Raw genomic sequence first — 25,619 nt, forward strand, 5'->3', positions numbered from 1 at the left:
ACTGTATTAAGGATACAAGTGGTAGATATGTTATTGTTAAGGGTGTTTTGCAAGGTACAGTTATCTCTATTCTGAATGTGTATTACCCTCCTGCACACCCCTCTGATTTCATAACAAAGGTATTCTTAGATTTTTCTGTGATTCAGTCAGATATTGCTATTGTGGGTGGCGACTTTAATTGTATACTAAACCCACTTATTGATAGACTACCCCCTAAAGCTATGCCTCTATCTCCACAAACCAAAGCACTCAGTAATATAAAGAGTTAGGACTAGCTGATGTTTGGAGAACGATTCACCCCGCAGATAAAGCATACACTTTTTTTTCTGCTCCTCATGGCTGTCACAGTAGAATTGATTATTTTTTCTTGTCAGGGCTTTCTCTGCTCCGAGTTTTGGCTTGCTCTATTGGCAGTATTTTAATTTCTGACCATGCCAATGTCATACTGGACCTCACCCTCAAAGGGGTAAATAGTGGAGTTAAATATTGGAGATTGAACACATCTATTCTGAAAGATGGTACTTTTTCTACTTATTATGACCGCCGCTAGCGAAGCTAGCGAAGCGGTCATATAGGGATTGTCTTTTTTTTAGGGATTGTTTTTTTAGGGATTGTTTTTTTTTTCCGTCATCTACTTCCTGAAACTTTGGTCAACGATACCCGGGGCACCGAAACACCGGGGCACATGAAATTTGGTGGGTAATTTATGGCCCCCCGAAACCCAAAAAATGCAGTTTTTCCTAAATAACTACCTGAACCGTGGCACCGAGGATGAAGAATTTTTTATGGTATGTTGGTCTCAAGGGCCCACATCAACCTAGCCCATAATCACTCATTTGTGATTTGCACCCCCCCGGTAAAAAATGAAAATGCAATATCATTCTGCTTTAATCGCCCCTCTCTTCAGTAAAGACGTTCAGAACTGCACCAAATTTTATGTGTATGATTAACCTGACATTCTCTGGGGGTATGCCAAGTTTCGTAGAATTTCATCCATGGGGGGGTCTAAAAAATTAAGTTATGTGTACATTTAGTGACTGTACACTCATTGGCCTGTAGATGGTGGTGCACACATATACACATGCACACACACACACACAGGCACCCACATACTATCGGTATTAGAACGGCCGATACATAATTACAAATTCAGTAGGATTAAAAGAAAGCCAAAATAATAAATATTCATCATCATCATCATCATGGCTGCATTTCCAGTATTGACGATAAGTAGTCGTTTGTCCACTAGATGGCGCATCGTTGCAGTGAGACGTAATTTTGTTGGAAGTTAATCTAAAGTGGGTTGGAAAGACACTACGCTTCCTACAAGGACAAGACTGTAGGCTACAGTAGTTTACCGCAGAGAACGTCTAAGGGTAGGATGATTTCTGCATGACATGTAATTCCCATTCACCCAAATCGATAACAGCACTAATTGTATCTTTCGACTGTCATCTCATTTGCTTATGACCATAACCTAGGCTACTAACAGGAGCTAAGTGAGTTAGCCACAACACGTTCGCTACGTGATGGTTTTTTGATGGAAAATATATAGGCTACCTGAAAGATAACCTGTCTATGATGCATCCTAAACACCGGGCTGGGACATTTCTGCTCAAGGTCTCAAAAAGCATCTGAGTCAACGTTCATTCCCAAACACCCATAGGCTACTTCAATCCTCTATTTTCAAAGGTGATTCAAGTAAGGAAGAGCATGGCTCAAAGTAAAGTAACTGAAACTACATAAATTCGTCAAAGTGAATAATTTGTGTCAACTCGCCACAATGTAGATTTATTAACGCACCCGTGATGATCTACATCTCCATTTAAACCAGATGTTTTAGAGCGCACGTTGAGATGTATTCAGGGCAGGGCTGTACCTACACATATTTGTTGCACGTGCTACAAAAATCATTCTTTGCGATGGATGATTTAGTACCAACGTTACACCGGTCAGATACAGTTTTGCCTATGGCTATTCCGTGAGACTGAGGCGCTTTTTGTTTGTTCGAAGTGCGTGTTTAGGGTGTGAGGGGGGAGTCGATGTGCTTTGATTCCAGCTTGGTAGTTGTAGTCTATGCGATTAAAAAACACGTGTGTGTGAAGTATCCAAACAATGAAGAAAGCTACTGTACAGTGGGTTGGGTTCCATTTAGAAGTGTCCACTTAATTCGCCCTTTCCGTGATTCACACAGCTACGTGAAATGTATTAATACTGATATGCAAAACTATTAACTTTTCGCCAAGAGGTGGCAGCTTGATACTGTAAGGTGTAAGCCATTGGTTCCAAAGAAGATTTTATTTGGGTCGCCAGCATAGCCTAGTGACAATTTGTGTTGTGTAATAGGCCTAGCATAGGGCCTAGCTTATATAGCTTATAGTTTGTTAACAGTCACGGTTTTGTCATAACTCCCTCTATGCATTTTTGCATTTAGAATAGCTCTAAAACCGGGGGGCGAACACGTCGCAGGGGGGGCGCCAGTGCGTGGATATCTCAATCGCAAAATTAAACAATATTTCTATCGGGCGCCTACCATGGACTAGGCTGGGTGAAAATCAAAAGATTGCGTCAAAAGATTGAGCTTAACCATGGACCTCATAGTTGCAAAATGCAAGGGAACATGAATCAGCATATTATTTGCACAAACAATAATGGACAGTAACTCTTCAACTTTGCCCGTTAAAATAATAATAAATAAATAAATACATTATGCTACTACCTTCTGCTTTTCCCAAATACAATGTAGCCTACAGGTGTACCTTTCATCAGTCCAGTTGCAATGGATGGACTGTGATGAACTGCCCTACTTGTGATTGTTTAGAGATTTTAAAGGTTTTATAACAATGCTACAATTTTTTTGGCCCAGAAACAAATCTATTCACCTTTGCAGCGCCAGTAGGCTACTTTGTGTGCGGAATGTATGCAAACACACATTCCAAACAAGCATACACAAACGTTTCAAGAGTGGGGGATGGAGTAGAAGATGGAGACAAATTCATTAATATGATTTATTTTCGCAGAATGGATGTACAGGACTGAGCGGCGGTCATATTTTGAATTCAGAGACTTTCTGAATTCAGAGACTTTCTTTCCACTAACACTCAATCCACAGATAACCCTGCCCTATTGTGGGAAACTGCTAAAGCATAGAGGGCTGATCATTTCTTTCTCAGCCAGTAAAAAAAGGCAAAAAAGAGAAAAGCAAAACATTTTAATGGGTGAGCTTAAAGCTAAAGAAAGCGCATATGTCCAGTCCCCATCTCCCACTATTCTGAAAGAAATATCTGCAGTCAGAACGACCCTAGATAATCTTTTAACACAAGATGAGGAGCTCAAAATTAGATTTGTTAAGCAGAAATTCTACGAACACGGAGACGAGCCTGGGAGATACCTAGTATACCTTACAAAAAACAGGGCAGAGTCACAAATTATTACAGCCCTTTGTGACACGCAGGGCAACCGTATATATGATAAGTAGGGGATAATGGACGACACGGTGGTCTGTTCACAGAAGTTAATGCACGGTCGAGGTTGTAAAACGGCCCCGAGGCGAAGCGGAGGGCCGTTTAAACCTCGTAGTGCATTAACTTCTGTGAACAGACCACCGTGGAGTCCATTATCCCGCTTATTCCACTGTTACCACTTGTGTTCATTTCCTGTTACAATTTAAACGTTTTAATCGCTAAAACTGTCTTGTTTGTAGAACTAATTTCTTCCGACACATATCAACTAATTTCTCAACTCACAGGACAAACTGCTAGCCTGGGTGTTCCCATGCTGCCTTGCGCGCGATTTGATTCACGCTGCTAAGGCAGCCTGGAGACCATGGAGCAAATTTTCGCCTGAGATAGGGAACGATCACAGAACAAGGGGGAAAGCAAGACGATGATGAGCTATGCACAAACGCATTTGATAGACATCCGTGGCACCCAATAAATAGCCTGGCTAGCGCCACCACTTCTCAATGAGACGTGGTTTGGGAACCAAACGTTAATTTTCTCGTATTTGAAAAAAATGCCCAGATCCGTTTATTGGGTGCCACGGATGTCTATCAAATGCGTTTGTGCATAGCTCATCATCGTCTTGCTTTCCCCCTTGTTCTGTGATCGTTCCCTATCTCAGGCGAAAATTTGCTCCATGGTCTCCAGGCTGCCTAAGCAGCGTGAATCAAATCGCACGCAAGGCAGCATGGGAACACCCAGGCTAACAAACTGCCGTTACTAGTTCTAAATGGATGGTTGCTACGGCCAAAGGCCAGTCGTTAGTTCTATCTCTCCCGTTGTCAAGCGGGCGTATCCCAAGATTCTGATGAACTTTAGCTTTGAAACATCTAAAAGCCACCTCCATCATATGCTACAATGTTGCAATGTTCTGAACGTCTGCATTTTACAGCTCGGATGCAACGTGACAGTTCATTTAAACTTCACAACGAGTCTGACATCTGAACAGCCAAGTGATGCGTATGTGTTAATGGATAGGTTCTTTGCCCAACTCAGCTTGCCTACTATACCAGCAGAAAATAAACTTGTTCGTTCGGGCGTAGGTTTGGTCTCAGCTTTGGTAGGGACACATCCACAACTCCTGTTGTCACGATACCAACATTATTGTTTCAATACCAATAGCAAGTGAAGAATCTCGATTTCGATACTATTGTGATTTTTTTAAATTTGATTTGGTTTGTGTGATTTGTGAGATCATTCACATCAGTGGCAATCATAGAATTTGATTGACCCTCCACACACACACACACACACACACATAGAAAGTGATGGTTGTCATAGGTTTCTTTTTCATATTTTGGAATTCATATAAACTATACATTTATATTGATAATTATTTATAGTATTTTATGATCTACATGATTACTAATAGCTAAACATAATTTAGTAATTTGATTACATCATATTGATATTTAAATTATTAGGCTACACTTGTCTATATCATCACATTTGGTGTGTAAATCTAATTGAGTGCCTGTCACTTTAAGAGGAATGTGAATGCTGAAAAATAGTTTCGCAAGTGCAAGGATATGTGGATTCAATTCAGCATGTTTGCTATGTCAATAGATAAAATAAATGTTAAAAAAAACTAACAAGATTACAGAAGCTAGCTTAGCTGTGACCAGAGCCGGACAGTAACGGAGTACATTTACTTGAGTACAATTTTGAGGGATCTGTACTTTACTTGAGTATCATTTTTGGGGAGTACTCATGACTTTACTCAAGTACATTTGAGAGGCAAATATTGCACTCTTTACTCCACTACATTTCTATCCATAACCGTGAGTACCCGTTACTTCTTATACAAAAAAAGGAAAAAAGAAAAATCTCGGAAACCCTCAATTTGTTGTTTCCCTCTCAAACGTGATTGGATTGTGCAGGCGGATCTGTGCATAGATTGGGACAGCCTATCAGCAATCACCTTCAGTTTTCCGCCAAAGTCAACTCCATGGTCAGATTTAGATAAGAGACGAAACCATGGACGAAACAATGGATGAAGACGCAGCAGGTCCATCCCGGAAATGTGCCAACCTGTGGCCCCACCTCACCAGACTATTTCAATTTTCTGAACAAGTTAATGATAGTTTTCGCTTCAAGTGTTTCAATTACAAAATAGTATTTTAAATACATGTATTAGAAATACTGCCCATCCCTGGCAACATAAAAATAGGAAAATGACTTGATTTTACTTTCAATTCCTTTAACATTCTCCAAGGTATTAACATTAACATTTTTCATAACACCATGTAGGACGTTTCTGTACATAAATGTAAGCACTGTGCCAGTAGTATTGCAATATTTAGAAAATGTAGGCTACTCTTGTACTCTTGATACTCAAGTACTTTTAAAAACAAGTACTCCAGTACTTTGACATCTGACATACTTTTACTTGTACTTGAGTAAAATTTAGCAAAGGGTACCTGTACTTTTACTCAAGTAATGAAGCTGTGTACTCTGTCCGCCTCTGGCTGTGACAATATCCTGGGTAATATCCTAACAGTTAATGCTATTTTACACAGTAAAATACGCATTTGAAAGCCTGGTCACCAGTTGCCAGTTTGTATGGCTAATTATTTTGCCTATACTGCAATGAGAAAGCTTCGTATTTTGGGGTGGCAAAGCTGATCTACAAACCACAAAAAGGGGCAAACATGTACATGCTGAAGGGCAAAGGGAATATCACAATGTTTTACGGCTCCCACACACAGCTGCGTGCTTCGCGTTGCTGGAGACGCATCCCATTCACTTTACATGGGCTCACGTGATCCGTTGCCGAACTGAATTGTGGGTCCGTCGCGTCGCGTTTCTCCCGCCACTCGCGTTGAGGAGTTCAGCTGTTGCTGCACCGACAGGTGGCACCGGCCAATCAAGCCAATCGACGGATGGCACCAACCAATCACATTACGGTTTTACTTCAAGTCATTTGCATAGCTACCGTCGGGAACACCCACTGGCATGCGTTGACGGAACGCAGCTGTGTGTGGGAGCCGTTACTCTGGCCTTTTTTGGGATAGGCTATGTATTGGCAGACAGCCCTAACTTGGTTGTCGTTGACACACCCGCTCGCTTGACTGCCGGGTGCAAACAAGTACCTTTGACACTCTCCATGCGTGTAGGCCTACTGTAGCGTGCATGTCAGATAACCCCCCCCCCCCCCCCTCTGTTTTTCAGCAAATCATATGACAACGTTCCTTGTACTGTTGTGCTGGCTGTCGGAATGATCAGCAGCACAAATAAGTTCGCTAAAATATTGGTGGGGACAATTTTGTCATCTTAAAATATTGATTAGAACTAGTCCTTAGCGTCCCACCCTAAATCTACGCCCATGCTTATTTCTAGTGAAGAGGTGACCAACGCAATAAGGAACCTACAAAATGGAAAGGCTCCTGGCCCTGATGGTTTCAGTAGTGAATTTTACAAAGAGTTTTCAGGCCTATTAATAGATCCTCTAGTCAGAATGTTTAATGATGCATTCTCAAATACTGAGTTACCCCGGACTCTGAGAGAAGCAAATATCTCTGTCCTTCTTAAAAAGGGTAAATGCCCAGAGTCTTGTGCATCCTACAGGCCCATTTCCCTTCTTAATGTAGACCGGAAGATATTGGCAAAAGATATGCCTAAAATTATTGAAGAGGATCAAACTGGTTTCATAAAGGGACGTAATTCTTTTAATAATGTCAGGCGGCTTCTAAATATTATTCAGGTTTTCCAGCAAGCTCAGGTCAGAAGGCCTTTGACCGAGTTGAATGGTCATACCTGTTCTACTGTTTGGCTAAATTTGGCTTAGGGGATGATTATATTAGATGGGTCAAGGTCCTCTACAGTTATCCTCAAGCTGCCATTATGGCAAATGGGGTCAGATCAGACAGCTTCCCAGTACATAGAGGAACAAGGCAAGGATGCCCCTTATCTCCCCTCTTATTTGCCATGGTTATTGAACCATTGGCAGAGGCCATTAGAGCAGCCCCCTCTATACAAGGCTTGCAAGTTGATGGGATACATCATAAGATAAGCCTTTATGCGGATGATGTCCTAATTTATGTTTCAAGTCCTGATACATCAGTACCTGCGTTACTTACTGTTATTGATTTATTTAGCAAATTTTCTGGTTACAAAATTAATTTGACAAAATCAGAAGCCATGCCGATTGGGAGTCTAAATTCAATACCTAAAGCACTGCCCTTTTTCCCCTTTAAGTGGTCTCCAGTAGGCTTTACCTATTTAGGTATATTTATAACCCCTACATTTAAGCAAATGTATCAAGCTAATTTTGTTCCCTTATTTGAGAAAGTGAGACAAGATTTGGAGCGCTGGAATTCTCTGCCCGTCTCCTGGCTAGGACGTATAGCCCTCATTAAGATGAATATATTGCCTAGAGTACTTTATCATATCCAAATGATCCCTATTTTATTTTCTAATGGAGTTGTGAAAAAACTAAATGGCTGGCTTAGTTCTTTTATATGGAGCAAACGCAAACCAAAGCTAAAGATAGCTACTTTACAGCTGCCAAGCGCTGAGGGAGGTTTAGACTTACCAAATTTCAGAAAGTATCAGCTATGTCCTCATATGCGATTTATTTATGATTGGATCTTAAATGATAAAACTTCTACTTGGTTGGATGTTGAAACCTCCCTATCAAAATATCCATTGAGAGACCTGTTGTTTATTAAGAATTTTAGAACTATCAGGCTGTGCTGTGACAACCCTGTTACGCTCAACACAATTAAGGCATGGCGATTAATGCGTAGACTTGAGGGAAGGTCCAAACTAACATCAGTTTTCACTCCTATTCTTAAAGGGGTGGTTCAGGATTTTGGACATAAGACCTCGGGCCCTATCATGACATTCTAAAGTGCATCATCACTCGTCAAAAGTCTATTCAAATTTAGTAGGATGTCCAGTTCACATTGGGAGGGGTTTCGTTCTCAAAAGTGGAGCGCATGGCGTAACAAGGTGTTTCTAGGTCTTTTAATCAGTCATATGGGTGTGTTTGGGGCGTAACATCATTTTAAACCAATGAGAATGACATCTGTCATTCCCTTTAACGGCGCAACACGCGATATGTCAAATAAATGCATCGGTATTTTGGCATTCAACGGCGCATTTGAAGGAGGCTGCTTGCGAGACCGTATGGAATAGTCATTCTTAAACCATGCTTTACTAAAACCTAGCATAGCCTTCACGCATTTGCACTCGTCTATTATTTGAACTCATTGGCAAAGTGAAACTAACTTCACCAAGGAGTCAGTCAACGACAAGACAGTTATATGCAGTTACTTTCACTATTGACTGACAATGGGTTACCATCGAAAACATAGGCTGGAAAAAGCAACACTTACCCTAATGTTGCTCAAATGACTGAATAAAACAACATTTATCCTGCAGAGGAGTTGCTTATACCTCATGACAGTGCGTCTTCAGCTGTGCTCCATACATGTCTCTCGCCTCTCCCCTAATCACTTTTAACCGTCATTACCAATTTGCAAATGATGGTGAATAACTACTCATCATGAGATGTACAGTATTTCGTAATATCTTTATTCTAATTATGTTTCCCATTGTAATCGTGCAATTTAATGCTTTGCATGGATGTGCGCTGGAGTGCGTTCATGAATGATAGAAGGATGGTGCGTGCACCTGCCAATATGACTGTTGACATGCGCTCTTAAAATAGCATATGAACAACTCGCTATTGACTTTTGACCAGGTTTAGGTGGTGTATGATAGCGATTTTTTGACAATGCGCGAGTCCCCTCCCTAGGTTGTTAATTGCCACACCCCTGGGCGCAATGCTTAAAAAATAAACGTGCAAAATACCGAATTCAACTTTCCGCGGGTGAATAACGAGTATTACGCCATGCGCTGGTGACCCAAAATACAGCCCCTCATTTCCAAGTAAGCAAGTGTGATATTTATCAGTGGAGACCGTTTTCAACACGTTTCATCCAGTCCTTCTAATTGCAGAGTTCGCAGGTGCTAGGCTAGCGCAAGTCAACGGTATGTGCTAGCCTGCCACTAAAACAGTCTTACCCACTCCACAGTACACCCGAGGCAAATAAATTATAACGCCAGACTATCGATGTAAATGTCTGTATTGATACTGTTATTTCTAACGTTATTCTATCCTTGCATTTCAACGATCGCATTAGATTTTGAGGGACTAGTTTCTTACCACGACGGAATTATACTTGCTCCGGTTAGTAGTACTGCGCCGAAAAGTAAACAGTAAAGCGCACTCCAATGGGGATACTTAGTAGTAGCCTTGGTAATATCAGTCCGCTGCTGAGATGCAAAATGACTACTACCAACTTCAGGGACCAAAGTATAACTATTGCAACGCGATGCGAGGGTAGTTGTATTTCTTACACTATTCTATCAACACAGACATTTACATCGATTGTCTGGAATTTGCCTCGGGTGTACTTTGGAGTGGGTAAGACTGTCTTTAGTGGCAGGCTAGCACATACCGTTGACTTGCGCTAGCCTAGCACCTGCGAACTCTGCAATTACAAGGACTGGATGAAACGTGTTGAAAACGGTCTCCACTGATAAATATCACACTTGCTTACTTGGAAATGAGGTCTTATGTCCAAAATCCTGAACCACCCCTTTAACAATCCCGATTTCCAACCAGGCCTGCTTGATACTGGCTTTAGACAGTGGGGTAGCTCTGGCATTAACGTATTGAAAGATTTATTTTCTGATAATTCTTTAATGTCATTTGATCAGATGGTTGAGAAATACAATATCCACAGACGTGATTTCTTTCGTTTCTTGCAAATAAGACAAGTAATACTGAGGTATCTCCACTTGAGAAAGTGCTGTTTGGAACAGTTGGGAAAATGTCCATTAGGCTACTCTACAGAGCTATGCGTGATATTCCACCTGTAGCTTTGCAAGAGCTTAGAGAGAAATGGGAGAAAGAGCTTTCTGTTACAATTCATGATAATGAGTGGGATGACATATGGACCTATGCTAGATCAATTTCAGTATGTAACCGTGCCAAGTCGATACAATTTAAGATTTTGCATAGAATGCATATATCCCCTAACCGCAGACACAATTTCAATCCCACTTTATCACCAATGTGTCTTAAATGTAAAACAGAAATTGGAACATTAATTCATTGTCTTTGGTCATGCCATAAGTTACAAAGATATTGGTCTAATATCTTAACTGAAATTGAAAGGATATTAGGACTGAAACTACAGATGGACCCAATGTCTCTTATTCTAGGCCTTCTGGCTAGATATGTTCTGTTAACAAATCAGAGACTGTTTTGTATTCTTACATATGCAGCTAGGCAGAATATTTTATTGCAGTGGATATAGAGACCCAACTGTTAAAGGCTGGCATAAGGTGCTTTTTGAGTTGATACCCTTGGAATATTTAACATGTATGATACATTCCAAATCGAAACAATTTTATAAAGTATGGGAACCTTATTTGAACTATCTTGACCCGAATGTATCAGCCATTTTGTTAAAAGGATTTCCTGAAAGGTCATAAAGGAAGGCATGCTGTTGTACATTTTCTATTTTTATTTCTTCCTCCATATGTGGAACTGTATGTGTAGCTGAGCTGCTGTGTGTGTGTTTTTCTTTCTTTTGTTTGTATGTTTGTTTGTTTGTTTGTTTAAGCCATTGCTTATTGGATATTTGTCTACTTGCTGTGAAATTAAAAAAATGAATAAACATATTCTTAAAAAAAAAAAAAATACAAAATAGTATTTTGTCATTTGTATTTTATTGGGTTGAAGAAAATGGCTGCGTATTTTGTCTCAAAATACTTTAGGTGTGTATTTTTGTAGTTTAAACATACTGCCAAATTGGTAAAACAAATACTGTTGGTGATGTGATGACACCATAAAAGTGCAAAACAATGAATGTAGCCTCTGACTGGTGCTGACCTAGTAGTGCTTGCCCAGACTTGTGATCAGAATATTGAGATTCAGAAAGATGCAAAGTGCAAGATGAAGTGAAAGATGAGTAGCGTGTGATGCGACGAATACACACTCCCTCTCTCACACCAACCCACTCACTTAGCAACACGATAACTTGCTTTCCCACACTTATCGGTTTGCCTGTTTTTGGTGGAACTTTGAAACAACTTTGACTGTGATGTGTATGTGTCCTCCAAAGCTGGTGATACACAAGGCATTTTTCTGAGCAATGTTGCTGGCCAACGTTCCTGAGCATTTTTGTTCTGGCATGTTCCCTTTGATTTTGGTCAACTTATTTTTCTTAAAAACTTTTATCATCAGTAGGCAAATTAACATGATCATCCAATCTAAACACATGGAACCGGTTATGTGGTTGCCCTGCAAGCTCAAAAAGTTGCCCCATGTATCACCAAAAGAAACGCAATGTAAAATTCAGATGTATGCCCCTTGGCGTCAATATCACACAATTTAGTGCTTAGATGTTGACAGTTTGTAGATGTATGGCAGGTCTCGTAAGCAGAGAAAAGTTTCAACAGAGTCAGTGTTAATTCCAAAAGTCTGTTCACCTCAAGTTACCTTAAAGCACAGTAGCAGTAGTGGGAGAAGGCAGGGTGTGTCATCCAGCCACAAACTTCACTGTTCATATTTATTGCATTGAGTGATGACAAGTTTCGTCTCTGAAGAAACTGGTTCTTAAATCTGGGTCTAAACACTGTGCTAAGATGTTGCAAAATGCTAATACAACTTTGATGTTTGACTCTGTGATCTAGTGCCTGGTCAGTTGGCACATTAAGCCTTTTCATGTTGGATATACAGTAAAATGCTTTACATGAGCTATAAGCATACATCTACAGTATATTGGTTTTAATTCTTTTGACAGAAGGAAATGACAAGAGCAATGTCATTAAAATTAACAGATGTCCGAGAGAAATTTGGTGATCATTGATTAGTGATTTGGAACATTATGCCATATTAACATTCATGTGAAGTGTCTTAGAATATTCACTTAGAGAGAGTCTTTGTGCACATCCCAGGAGCATGGTCGAAACGCCATGTAAGCCAAACATAAGAAAATACCAAAGAGTGTGCTCACTTCTCTTAAACGAAGTGTCTTAAAATGTTTTTTTTCTTTCTTTCTGATTATATTATGATTCGTTCACACTTTTAATCTATTCAATGTTGCATTGAAAACACAATATTGCACCATTGCATTGATTATGTCAAATCTCTTTCAATATCCTTAATGTTCTCACTGGAGATGAGGAAAGTTTTTGATGGATGTTGATGTTGCTGCTCAGGATCTATGGTTAGGCAGTTATGCTCAGAGCATGCTAAGTGGATGCTAAACACAAGTAAACAGTTTATCCACCTCTCAAAAGAGTTTATTCACCAACTGCAACTTTTAACATTCAAAAATCACATTGTATTATCCACATTCACAATATGTACACTCATCGACACTCTAGGAACATTGGACAATAACCTCCACCATCATCAAACATTTTCTCCTTTTTAAAAAAATCTGTTACAGCATGGCGCAGTCCACCTTACCGTGATTACCCATCTCTTATTTTATTACTACACCCCTGGTCATGCTGTTAACAGTTGTTATTCCACTGCTTGGTTGAATTTCCCATTGTCCTACGTAATTTAGAACGACCATTAACCGTATGTTATCTGCACACCTATGAAGCAGAGCCATATAGATAGAGAGTTGCGACATCTCCATTGACGCTAATGTTCCATTTTTTTCCAACAATGGCGGCTAACGGAAGCCTCAAATAGTTCCCAGAAGTTAACAATTAATAATAGCAGCAGTGCATTTACAGCAGTACAGACTGTTTGTAGCCAACATTTCAGACTCAGATTTACATTATTGGCTCATCCGAATAATAATAATAACATTAACAACAGTAATAGTAGTAAAGTAATAGTATTAATAACCTAATTATAATAATAAACTATTTATGTATACTTTGACAGCTTTTCTGCTGCTGAGTTTTTATCAGTTCCTTATCAAATAAATTAAAAGAGGCTAAAGCCCAATAAATGTGCCACAGATAATAACCTAATATAAGATAAACCTTGCCTATACCATTTCAATTAGGCAGCACTAGGCAACACCACAAACGACCTGTCATTAAGTTTTTGCGTTTGTACTGTAGCCTACAACTTTTATGACGTGACGTGTCTTGGGCATTACCATCATGTCAACATAGTTGTAACGTTATGCGCAATGTTCATCTAGGCTATGGATTTAAGTGGTTTAATTTTAAAAAGGGCAGCGAAAGTGGGATAAAGTGCAACTGCTTCCCCAAAACAATCCATCCTTAACTGTGGATTTAATCGTTTGATATGTGGATAACTTTCAGTGGACTAAACACATAAAAGGTAAGATTTTGTTATCACAAAGCTAGCTGGTTCTTAAAATTTAATATGGCTAAGCACATTTACAGCCAACTTTGTACTTGCAACAGTGAAACTTGAGTTTGTTGTTAACACTGTTGGTAACGTAAACGTTTCTTCAGTTAGGAGCAGGACTGTTTTTTTTATTTTTATTTTGCATTCATTTTCATTGGCAAAAGCTGGCCTAATATGCATGAGAGAACCTAGATTTGAGAGAGCTGCAGCTGTTAGCATCAGCACGGTCATATTAACACAGCAGGGCACACTAGCCCAGTGATGGCTAGCCCAGTGATGAAGGATCGTGTAAAATCCCCATCCCCAGAAAGTTTCAAACCAAGCTTGCACTGATGATGCATGATCACTGATCAAATTGCTATTTTCTGACACGATGCACACCATTCCCAGGTGCTCACCTGTCTGAATCTCAAGCTATTTAGCCTAGCATCTTAATGCTGTTCACAGCACGGTGAATGACAAACGATGACAAAATGCTGTTCATGTTTATGAGTTCATAGCCTGGTTATTTATCGAAGGACTTACATGCCACGTTTTATATTTTATTATGATCACTCGCATTACCATGGGGTTACTTAATAGATAGGCCTAATGCTACGGTTAACTTAGAATGCCCACCATTACACTGGAGATGTTAAAAAACGTTTAAACTTTTTTATTCTCCCGCGACGATAGGCTAGGCTTGGCTAGGTAATTCGCTCATTAGGTCAGATCAGTGACTACCAGAGGAAACGCGGGGTAGAAAACTCAAACAAGTAATGTTAGACTAGCTGTGTCAGTTTCTCGTTGCAACGAGCTTCACAGGAGCTCCATGCGCTTTTGTAGGCTACACGCAGTCTCAAAAACACTGTTCACTTTTCGAGTCACTGTACGAGGTCATTTATTTTATATAGCGATAATTTAGATACACTTATGGTGTGGGTGCAATTGCGTTTTCTAAAGAATCTCCCGTCTTGATTTTGTACAGAACTTAATATTAAGTGACACGTAAAAGGGCGGGAAAAAAGGTCACCTTATATAGCAGGCTAAGATATAAGGTCTGGAATTTAATTTAATATTATTATAATGGTAGGATAACTACATAGTTTACACAATAATTGCACTGTGTTATAAATATTGTATATCAATGCATTTATTGACTGTCAATTACCCAAAATCGTGGCTCTGTCTATTGAACAGTAGCCTATTTAATGCATTCTAATCCATTGTCAATCACTTCCGGGAACTAGTTGAGGTTTACACAAACCACGTGACCAACGGAATTTTGAACACCCATAAGCCTATCTCATCTAAAAATGGCGTCTCTTCCGTTTTGCTACGTTAAGACGTATAGCTACTTCCGGTCATGCGGAAAACCGTTCACGGTGAATGGCAATTGCACAGATGATTTGTACAAGGCGGTATTATGTACCTCTGTGTACCAACAGCAGATAAAAACAACCATATTTGAGCTTTCATAATTTCCCCCGCAATGTGGACCGTCGAAGAAAATGGATTCAAGCCATCAGGAGAGAGGAAGGCCCACTGTTTAACGTCTCTAATAGCACAGTCATTTCTAGTATGCATTTCCATAGCAGTGACCTGTACAAAACACCTAGTGGTTTTAACAAACCAGAGTTAAACAAGACGCGGTACCTTTTGTTTTTTCATGGGTCTCTGACACAACCCAAGCCAGGAAGTCTGTTTTTGAGAGGACAACTAAGAGATTGGGGTTTGATGTTCATGAAGTCCAACAACCTTGTGGAAACGAAGATGTTGCTAGCTAGCTTAGCTACGGACCACGACTACGACGCACGACCATCCCCTGGTAAGATTTGATCTGAGTAGATGAACTGGCAAGGAGATAAATAGCCAGGTGTACATTTGCATATACATTATGTTTATTTGGAGGATTTTACTGGCTCTGTGCACTAGATAATGAGTACTTAAATTGTACCAAAAACGTAAGAAATAACATTAAAATGTGCAAGTGTTAAGCTTCTTAAAACCATGGGTGACTGATTAGCACTGATGTGTGCCAGTCTGCTCGGTTTCAAGTTGATATTTAAACACAAATTTAGCTTCCACCTTTTTCCTAAATACACCAGCCTACGGCATGATATGAAAGACGAATTTCGTGTTTGTGTTATGGTGGGTGAACGGCACACGTTTCTCGCTCGTTGTAATCGCTTTTAAATAGCACCTAAAGATGAATGCTTCAGTTGTGCCAAAATGTATAAAATACAATTTATGCAAGTGTTTTACGCTTCTTAAACCCGTGGGCAGCTCCATGAAGCACTGCTGTGTGCCAGTCTGCTTGGTTTCAAGTAGATATTTAAACCAATTTTAGCTTCCACCTTTTTCCTAAATACACCAACCTATGGCATGACATGAAAGACGAACTTCGTGTTTGTGTTATGGTGGGTGAACGGCACACGTTTCTAGCTCGTTGTAATCGCTTTTAAAAAACACCTAAAGATGAATGCTTCAGTTGCTGTAAGTGTTTTACGCTTCTTAAACCCGTGGGCAGCTCCACGGAGCACTGCTGTGTGCCAGTCTGCTCTGTTTCAAGTAGATATTTACGTGATTTTAGCTTCCACCCGCCTACGTGCACTACGTGGAGTTTGTCTCTACCTAGTGCTGCACAGAGCCAATAGCCCTAGGTAACAAAGCAAAGATATAGATAGTAATCTTAGCTAGGTTTAGACAGCAAATTGTGTTAGTGTGTCTGTTTTTAAACTAAACGAGAGATTATTTCATACATTTATATTTCATACACCTTTTACTGAAACACAGATTATTGTGATGTTATTTTGTGTCACAGCACTCATAACTTACTACAGTATGTCATCATTGCACACTACAGTAATTGTAGTGTACCGTAATTAATTAATAAGCATTGTTTACAGTTTAGCAGGATGTCAGCATCAGGAAAATTATTCTTGATATAGACTGAGTTTAAAGAGGTGCTGTGAACTGTTTCATTATTTCTCTACTTTTTCTCTACTTTGCATCAGGTAGGTGCATTGGATGCAGCTCACACGAGGATAGTGGAACTGGAGGTGCTGGTGTTGTCACCTGAGTATTTTCACTTCCCTGCTCTTCTATATGCATACGCACGCACCCATACACTCCCACATGCTAAGTTGTTAGTAATAATCACTGAATCCGAAATCAAGACAATACATCGAGAAATGTCACACACACATGCACACCCACATGATCAACAGAATAATTGTAAAACAGACCAATTGAAAATTGAACAAAGCGCGCATGCATGCACACACACACACATACTATTGAAGAAATATGTCCATAAATGTGGAATGATAAAAAATATCTAATTTGTCTTTCAGAACTTCAATGAAGGACTCGTCTCACCAAATCCTCTCCTCTACACGGAAATGTCTGACTTGGTCTGACTTGGTGTCAGTGACTGTCACACCAGGGAAGGCCAGTGACTGCAAGCTGACCTTGCACCTGGGTGAAATTCTGGTGACTCATTTTTAGTTGAGGTTTCGCCCCAACGAACTTGATGTAAGGTGTCTTGTGATGCTGGTGATGTCTGGCCATTTCACCTCCATTAGTACAAAGTGGGGAACCTGCAAAGGATCAACCACCTGACAATCTAGGCTTGCACCCAGATGTATCATAACGATGCTGCAGTGGGAGACCTTGACCTACCAGAGATCCACGTAGTGGTGGAGCACTTCTGGCTCCAGCCCCTGCCGCATATCTGCGGTTTGCCACGTTCCCTTGAGGATCCTCCCTGCTAACCACTGCTGGGACTCATCTCTCCTGGCAGCAAGGACCTCATGGCTTGCTGTGAGCCTGCTCTCCACAGGTGGCACCGGGTGTACATATATATATATATATATATATATATATATATATATAATTGGTTTATAGTTTGTTAATTGTGTTCATTTTGGGTGTTCATGTATTGTTCCATGTTGTGTATTTCTATGATGTCCACAAGTTTTTCAATAAAATATGTTTCTTGTTTACTTGTTACTTTGACACTAACCTTAAGGGCATATATAATGTGGATTTCACTCTGCAGCGTCCCAATGTTTTTGTTTTTTTAATGACCAACTGTTTAGGTTACGTTTACCTGAGTGCGTGGCATGTGCAACAATGTGATTACAGAGTCCTCTACCAACACACAAAACAGCATATCCCTGTCTTGCTGGCTGAAGTAGTGTTAGTAATAGCACGGCGAGTGGAACATATTAGCAAAAGTTTCTGAACCTCAACACCTAAAACTTTTGGGAAACAAATAAGAGCTTTGTCTTCCATAGTGTTGCAACAATTTGCTACTTATGTGTGTTTCTATGGGGAAATGTTTTGGATATCATACAAATTATGGTCATATGAAGGACACATACACACAAGGCATTTAATCAATGATATGCCAAGCTGGTATATCATTGATTAAATGTATATCTGTCCTTCATATGACCATCATTTCTATGATATCCAAAACATTTCCCCATAAAACACACCTAACTTTCACAAGTTAGGCAACTTACTGTAGTCTACACAGGAAGGTGCATTTGTTATTAACATTGCAAGATGCTCAAACATCGCCCAGGTCTCAGACATCGACACTGTTGCAAGTAAGAGGTCATCCTTCAATCAACTAGGCTTCAGTGACGTTTAGCACGAAAAACAGGGTAGGTAACGTTTGTTTGTCAATTATTGATGCATACTCTAGACAACATTTTTTGTTCACAAACCATAGCCATTTGTGTTGAATCTTTTAAATATTATTTGGCCAACGCACCCCCTTCAAAAAGACTTGTAAACAATAGCTATTTCGGCGTACTTGTTCATTTTGCCCCTGACGATTCAATGTTCACTACACCTCGTTTTTTCTAAGAGATTGGTAGCACAGTGATCTCACAATGACACTACCATCTAGGCCTATTACGTTGGAGACTATACAAAAACATGCACGTAATAATTTCAAAATAAAATACTGGATCATTTCTTTACACAGCTTTATTGAAGTGCATTTACAAGCTGTTTGGATCTGACGTTAGCCACCTAGCTAGCTGACATCAACATTACCTTCACAAAACATAAACTGTTCATGGAACAATCTATATCTACAATCCAATTCTGATGGTTTAGTAGAAGTAGGCTACAGGATAATTTTGTTACACTGCTTTATTGAAGTGCATTTACAAGCTGTTGTGTCTTATCTAGTATTACCCATCTAGTTATCTGGTATTAGCCATCTAGCTAGCTGACTGACTTTACCTTCATATTTATATATAAATTGTTCATGGAAAAATGTATATCCCCGATCCAGTTTGGATCGCTTAGTTTTCGTGTGATGTTCCACAATATCTGCCACCTGTGACAGATTAATATTTGGCAGATGCCGCAAATTCCTTAAACTTGTAGATAGCTCTGATAACGTTAGTTTCTCCATAAGACATCGTTAACCGGAAGTGAGTTTACGGCTTATCGATATTCAAAATGGCGGCGTGAAATAGGCCAATCGTCGCAACTCTCTATCTATAAGGCTCTGCTATGAAGTAGATCCATTTTTTTGGCCGTATCACACTTGTATATTAATTTACGGAAGCGTATTGCATTCATGCAATTAAAAAAAAAAGCACCCTGTTTGTCTGAATTAATGACTTAGCACATCCTGTTTTTCTGAATTGTTGAGTTAACTATCTCATCAATACAGAAGAACAGCCCTGTTTCTCTGAATTAACGAGTTATTCTAATTTTCTGAATTAACGAGAAAATTATCTCGTTAATTCAGAAAAACAGTTGTAAAGACGGCCAAGCAAACAGCAACAGAGGTGATGATCAAAATGATCGGTAGCCTATGCAGGCTGCATTGTAGGCTAGGCATCACAGCCAACATCCCTATAACTAGCTACTGCTAGCTGCTAGCTAAAATGCAAAATACTGAATGTGATTTAGAATCTAGCAGTGTTCTATATTTATGCATCTCCACAGACATTCTTTGATAAAACCCAAGTTAAATCGGACTTTTTCAGTTTGCTGCGGAGGGTTTGACAGCCAAACCAAACACCTAAAACAAACATTAAAACACCTAGTCCAGGTATCTATAAGCTTATCTCATGCAAGTCACAGCTCTGTTTTTCTGAATTAACGAGATAATTTTCTCGTTAATTTAGAAAATCAGAATAACTTGTTAATTCAGAGAAAAAGGGCTGTTTTTCTGTATTGATGAGATAGTTAACTCAACAATTCAGAAAAACAGGATGTGCCAAGTCATTAATTCAGACAAACAGGGTGCATTTTTATTTTATTTGTCATGAATGCAATACGCTTCCGTATTAATTCGCCGAACTCGTTGTGAAGTTTAAATGAACTGTCACGTTGCATCCGAGCTGTAAAATGCAGACGTTCAGAACATTGCAACATTGTAGCATATGACAGAGGTGGCTTTTAGCTAGATGGATGACAGCAGGCTAAGTAAAATAGCGATGTTTCAAAGCTAAAGTTCATCAGAATCTTGGGATACGCCCGCTTGACAACGGGAGAGATAGAACTAACGACTGGCCTTTGGCCGTAGCAACCATCCATTTAGAACTAGTAACGGCAGTTTGTCCTGTGAGTTGAGAAATTAGTTGATATGTGTCGGAAGAAATTAGCTCTACAAACAAGACAGTTTTAGCGATTAAAACGTTTAAATTGTAACAGGAAATGAACACAACGCAAGTGGCAACAGTGGAATAAGCGGGATAATGGACTCCACGGTGGTCTGTTCACAGAAGTTAATGCACTACGAGGTTTAAACGGCCCTCCGCTTCGCGTCGGGGCCGTTTTACAACCTCGACCGTGCATTAACTTCTGTGAACAGACTACCGTGTCGTCCATTATCCCTTACTTGGCCACTGACAGCACATATTGTACAATGAAAGAGGGTCACACCGGTTGCGGTTATTTCCAGTCAGATGTGTGGTTTATTTATTATGCCACGTTATTGACTGGCTGCAGACAGCGTCTGTTGTGTTATGAAGGAGGGCATGTAGTGGCTATCTCCAGCAATGGTGTGTTGCTGTTGTATCCAGGGATGGGCAGTATTTCTGATACATGTATTTACAATATGAATTTACAATACAAAATAGTATTTTATTGGGTTGAAGAAAAATGGCTCTATATCTTGTATCAACATACTTTATTGGTGTGAATTTCTGTATATTAAAAATACTGCAAAATACTCTCTGTGAGAGTCTTTATGATGACGTTACAACAACGCATGCTTGGAGATGCATGTAACCTCTAGCTATAGCTATAAAAAATGTAATTGTTATTTAGACAAGGTTGGTTTATGTCTTTTAAGACTTTATAAACACTTATATAAACTTTATAAACTATTGCCCTTTTATGCTTTTATGTACGATTATCTCTTTTTCTGAGTATAGCTGAAATTGTCAGAATATAAATTACCAGGATATTTTTCCACAAATGTTTAAGGAGGAAAAGCAAACAAAGAACAGAATGTTTTTGTTGTCTGTATACCCACTGAATTCGACAAAGTTTTCCATTTTCATGTAACCATTATTTTAGTGCTGCCCCGTAGGTGGCATCCCTACAGCTGCAAAGTCAACCCCCTTTTTGCATCACTATTGTTGTCCCATTCATTTAGGTTGAAATCAGCCTTGGTGTTGGGAAAGCCCGCACTGACCTCAAATGCACCAGAATATGCACAAACAGGTCGTGCAGTATGTTGGCGTCCTCTGAGGAGATCCTACGCATGCACACATACAATTAAATTAATGCCAAGGGTGAGGTTGTCAAAAAAATGTTGTAAACATATGTGCAATAATGAAATACTATTTACTTTTCACTGCTATAGCTTTTTAATAGAAATATTTTTTATTTCACCCTTTTAAAAGGCAATCTTGACACAAAACAAACCAGAAAAACAAGTATTGTTTTTATGTGCATCTGCACTTATTCAAAAATGTCTGACCTCCAGTGCGAGGATCCTGGAGATGAGCTCGCTGGCGGCTGTTTTGAGCAGCGTTCCCATGGCCTTGCAGTAGATGTTGACGTCCTGCCACACTTGGCCCACCCTCTTCAGCTGCAGGACCACCTTCAGCACGGCAGGACCAGAGGAAACAACCAAATCGCTATTACTCATCAACTACTGCTACAGCTACTGATTCCCTTTGGGTAAAAGTGTCTGCTAAATACCTGTCAACTTTAACTTCAACTAAAACATATTTTAACTGTATCCAGGCTCCAGCACTGATATTTTGTTATGCCATTGCATTTTAGAAGATTAACTGAAATATTTTAGTCTTCATTTTTAGATTTAGGCATATATGCTTTGGATAAAATTATCTGCTAAATGACCATACACACAGGCGTTCCACCTGCTTTTTTCAGTGCAGACTGGAAAACACCCGGATACCATTGAATTTAAAAATAAGTCAAGACAAGTTGAGCTTGTCTTCCTTGGGTGAATCCCCACACAATAGTGTCATGCCTTTCCCATGGCTGGCAACACACAAACTTGATCAACACATTCCAAAAGACTGGCCACCTCGAGGGGGAGAAGGTGTGTCATCCATCCACAAACTTGACTGTTCACATTTGTTGAGTTGAGTGTCAAATATCATCTCTGAAGAAAAACAAATACTGTATCTACCAGTACCAGTAGCCACCTAGCCACCGAGTGGAATGCGCTATGCGTCTGCATATCACAGACATTCCAAGTCTCCCGGAAGTTCCGGGAGACTCCCGCATATTGATAGCGCCTCCCTGGAGCCCGCAAATTAGATAAAATCTCCCGGAATCTAGAACAAGGAAGCAAGAACACGCACACGAGACCGAAACGTCAAATGGCGTGTACATCTGAGTGTAGCGCACAGATGATGGAGAGGGATAGAGAGAGGGGTGGTGCGTATGTGCTTGCAACGCATCTAAGACGTATCTTGACCAATCAGTTTTCAGTGTAGGTGGGATTTTATCTCTTTTATCCTGAACTAAATTAATAATTTCAGTGTATCTAGGAACAAGAGCCAGTGCCCCCCAAAAAGGAACATTCAAGACCCATACTGCACGAAAGTGTACACTTGTCTCATAAGAGTAAAAAATAATGCTAGTCTTGTTTGTAATAGTGCATTGCCCATGGCGGGTTAAATGATTGCAAAAGACATGTTGAGGTGAGTTTAACAAGTGTCATTTCATGTATATTATTTAGGCCTATATTAGATGGCTAGTTGCCAAGGCTACATGAAAAGACCAAACTTCCAAAATCTACATATTTTATTATCACGATTCCTAACTATAGGCCTCCCTTATTTGGTTTACTGACTAGACATTATTGAAGAAACACAATAATTTGTATTTCAGTATCTTAGTAGGATAAAGTTTAGGGATACCTCCCTGAAATGACTTTTTGCAGGTTGGGATGTCTGATATCATGTACTTCATGTAAACGAATTATTGAATACTTCAAGACTCACCAGTTCCATTACACAAAGGCAAAGACAACTCTTCATATTCTTGTCCATTTTCCAAACAGTGAGTGCAGCCTATGTCAAAGTGACCTGGATCTCACAGTTTATAGGCTAGTGAGAACCAGATAAATTCGCAAACTCCTAATCTCGTCTTTGTTGCCTTCATGATTTCCTTATATGTTTCTTATATTTAAAAGGAGATATCAATCATCATCTACTTTGAGGAGCTATATTTATCATTATTATTGCAATCCATTTGTAGGCTACATGGAATGAGTTCAATGGGATGTAATGTGAAACAATGTTAAATGGCCTTTTTTTAAAGCAGTTATTGTCTGCTCACACACACAACCTTAGGTTATCCTCATCCTGCTTTGAACACAGTTGTATTATATAGCATTTTAAGCACCACCAATTTGGGAAAAGCCTGCGCTGCACAAGTGCTGACCTACCGAAATAAGGTCTTATGTGCATCCGAGGGTTTGGGGTTGTCGCGCACTATGCAGAAGGTTACTCTTCAGCTGATAAGGTGTTCCAGAGAGAAGTTGCATGTTCCGTCGCAGACAAATGAATCCATAACACCATGGGCGTCAATTCCGATGTAAACATACTGTGCAAATAATTCAAGTTGCTGTAGTACGTACGGTAGGCTATTTGGAGGTTTCTTGGTAAGTGAAATCTGCATTTTCCTCTCGAGTTAAACGTGTGCTTGCTTGTGCCAAGGCTATATATAGGCTACTGTATGTAGGCCTATTGGTGTTGTGGCGTGGCTATGTTGTAAGAATGAGAAATTGATATAACGAGGCTTTTGCACAATAGGCGAAAAAGAGCAGAGATAAACAACGATGCGCTTTTACTGTAGTGGAGCTTACGAGATGGAAACGAAAGGGAAAAGGCTTTTAAGATGCCCATTTAAATTGTAGCCTAGTGCACTCTTGTGTGTTTTAGCATAAATCTGAAATAAGGAGGAATGTGAGGAGGCTCCTATTAACTGTAAAGAATGCATCTGCAATCTAAACATGAAACACAATCGCTGGAAACACAGCTAAGGTCGGGAGATGTTACCCAGTAAACAAAATAAAGTCCTGGCGACGTCCCCTAAAGGTCCCCTGGCGAACGTCACCTCCTCGACATTGTGTAGGGTTCCCTTTACGTCCCGCAGACCTCTGTTCGGGAGGTCTAAAAGACGTCCACGAGACTTTGAGAGGACGTCCTGTAATGGTCACCGCAACATTATGCGCGCAACGTTTATATTTCCGCGATGGTAAAAAAAAAAAAAAAACATGAAGCGCGATTTGGTATGGCAGGCTATTACATCCTGTAAGGATCAGCGTTGCTAGGAGAGAGGTAGACGGAACATGAACACGCATTAATGACTTGTTCTACAACTACACAATCAACTTCACTCACCTCATATTTTTACGCATGTATGAAATCACGTCCTCCGAATGCATTACACTAATGATGAGTAGACATGGACATTTATACCGGGCTAGGATGTGCTGCATCGGGAAAAGCTATGCGTGACACTCTTAAACGCGAGCATGCGTCAAATAAATTACAATGACATTTAAAGTCATGAAGAAGCAGTATCCTTAATTCTTCTGCAATGTAGAGCTAGTTCTAGATCGTTTTGCTTTACAAATTAAGTAGTCACTTCTGTCGCTAGGCAACCCTAAACAAATGCTACGTGGTCTGTTTTTAACATTTCTCTAGTTTTATTGCATCGTATTCAGCTCCAAAAGTCGGTTCAGTCCCAATTCGGCCGTGTGTGTGTTTCTGAAAATAAAACAGATAAGTACGTGACTACGTTAAATAAACCACTGCCTATTTAGAGCATGTTACATGCATCACGTAATGACAGTTATCTGAAGAAATGCGCATTGTAGGCTAAGCTAGAAGCTAAGAACATCGACTTTGCTAACGTTACACCAAGCATCACATCAGCTAACATGAATTTGATAAAATCCCTTCCCTAGTTTGTAACGTTACATTAACGTTAAACTCACATGCTGAATTATGTAGCACATACATTTTGAGTTTAACGTTAACAACCCTTTTCCCAGTTTATGAAGTTGTGCGTCTATGAGCAAAGTAGTCTACTTTGCTCATAGACGCACAACTTCATAAACTGTATGATATGTTGCCTTAGACTACGGTAGGCTAATGCAGCTACTGCTAGAGAATAGATAGATAGATATAGTAGAGCGGCTACAAGGCCAATTTGGCAAGAATCGTGCAAATTATGATACAATCAAATCTACCTGATTGGCCACTTGAAATGGTGGCCATTTTCCAAGATGGCCGCCAAAA

General features: G+C 39.8%; 1 protein-coding gene across 4 annotated transcripts in view; it reads right to left on the minus strand.

The window, feature by feature from the left end:
* Positions 1–25,619, minus strand: part of LOC143127377 (centromere/kinetochore protein zw10 homolog) — a 61,643-nt gene that overhangs the window by 8,802 nt on the left and 27,222 nt on the right. The window contains exons 1-3 of one of the 4 annotated variants that reach the window (XM_076288850.1): positions 22,388–22,699; positions 21,812–21,934; positions 20,662–21,586 (exon numbers count right to left, since the gene is read on the minus strand). In XM_076288850.1, coding sequence (XP_076144965.1) covers positions 21,428–21,586; positions 21,812–21,934; positions 22,388–22,411 — 306 coding nt within the window. In that variant the 5' untranslated portion in view covers positions 22,412–22,699 and the 3' untranslated portion in view covers positions 20,662–21,427. The other 3 variants (XR_012987579.1, XM_076288849.1, XM_076288848.1) reach the window with 3 other exon arrangements.

Source organism: Alosa pseudoharengus, unplaced genomic scaffold (assembly GCF_046254945.1).
Source record: "Alosa pseudoharengus isolate Yale_2024_CS ecotype anadromous, Long Island Sound unplaced genomic scaffold, YU_APseudo_1.1 YU_APseudo_1.1_scf_17, whole genome shotgun sequence".
In the NCBI taxonomy this organism is placed as follows: domain Eukaryota; kingdom Metazoa; phylum Chordata; class Actinopteri; order Clupeiformes; family Clupeidae; genus Alosa; species Alosa pseudoharengus.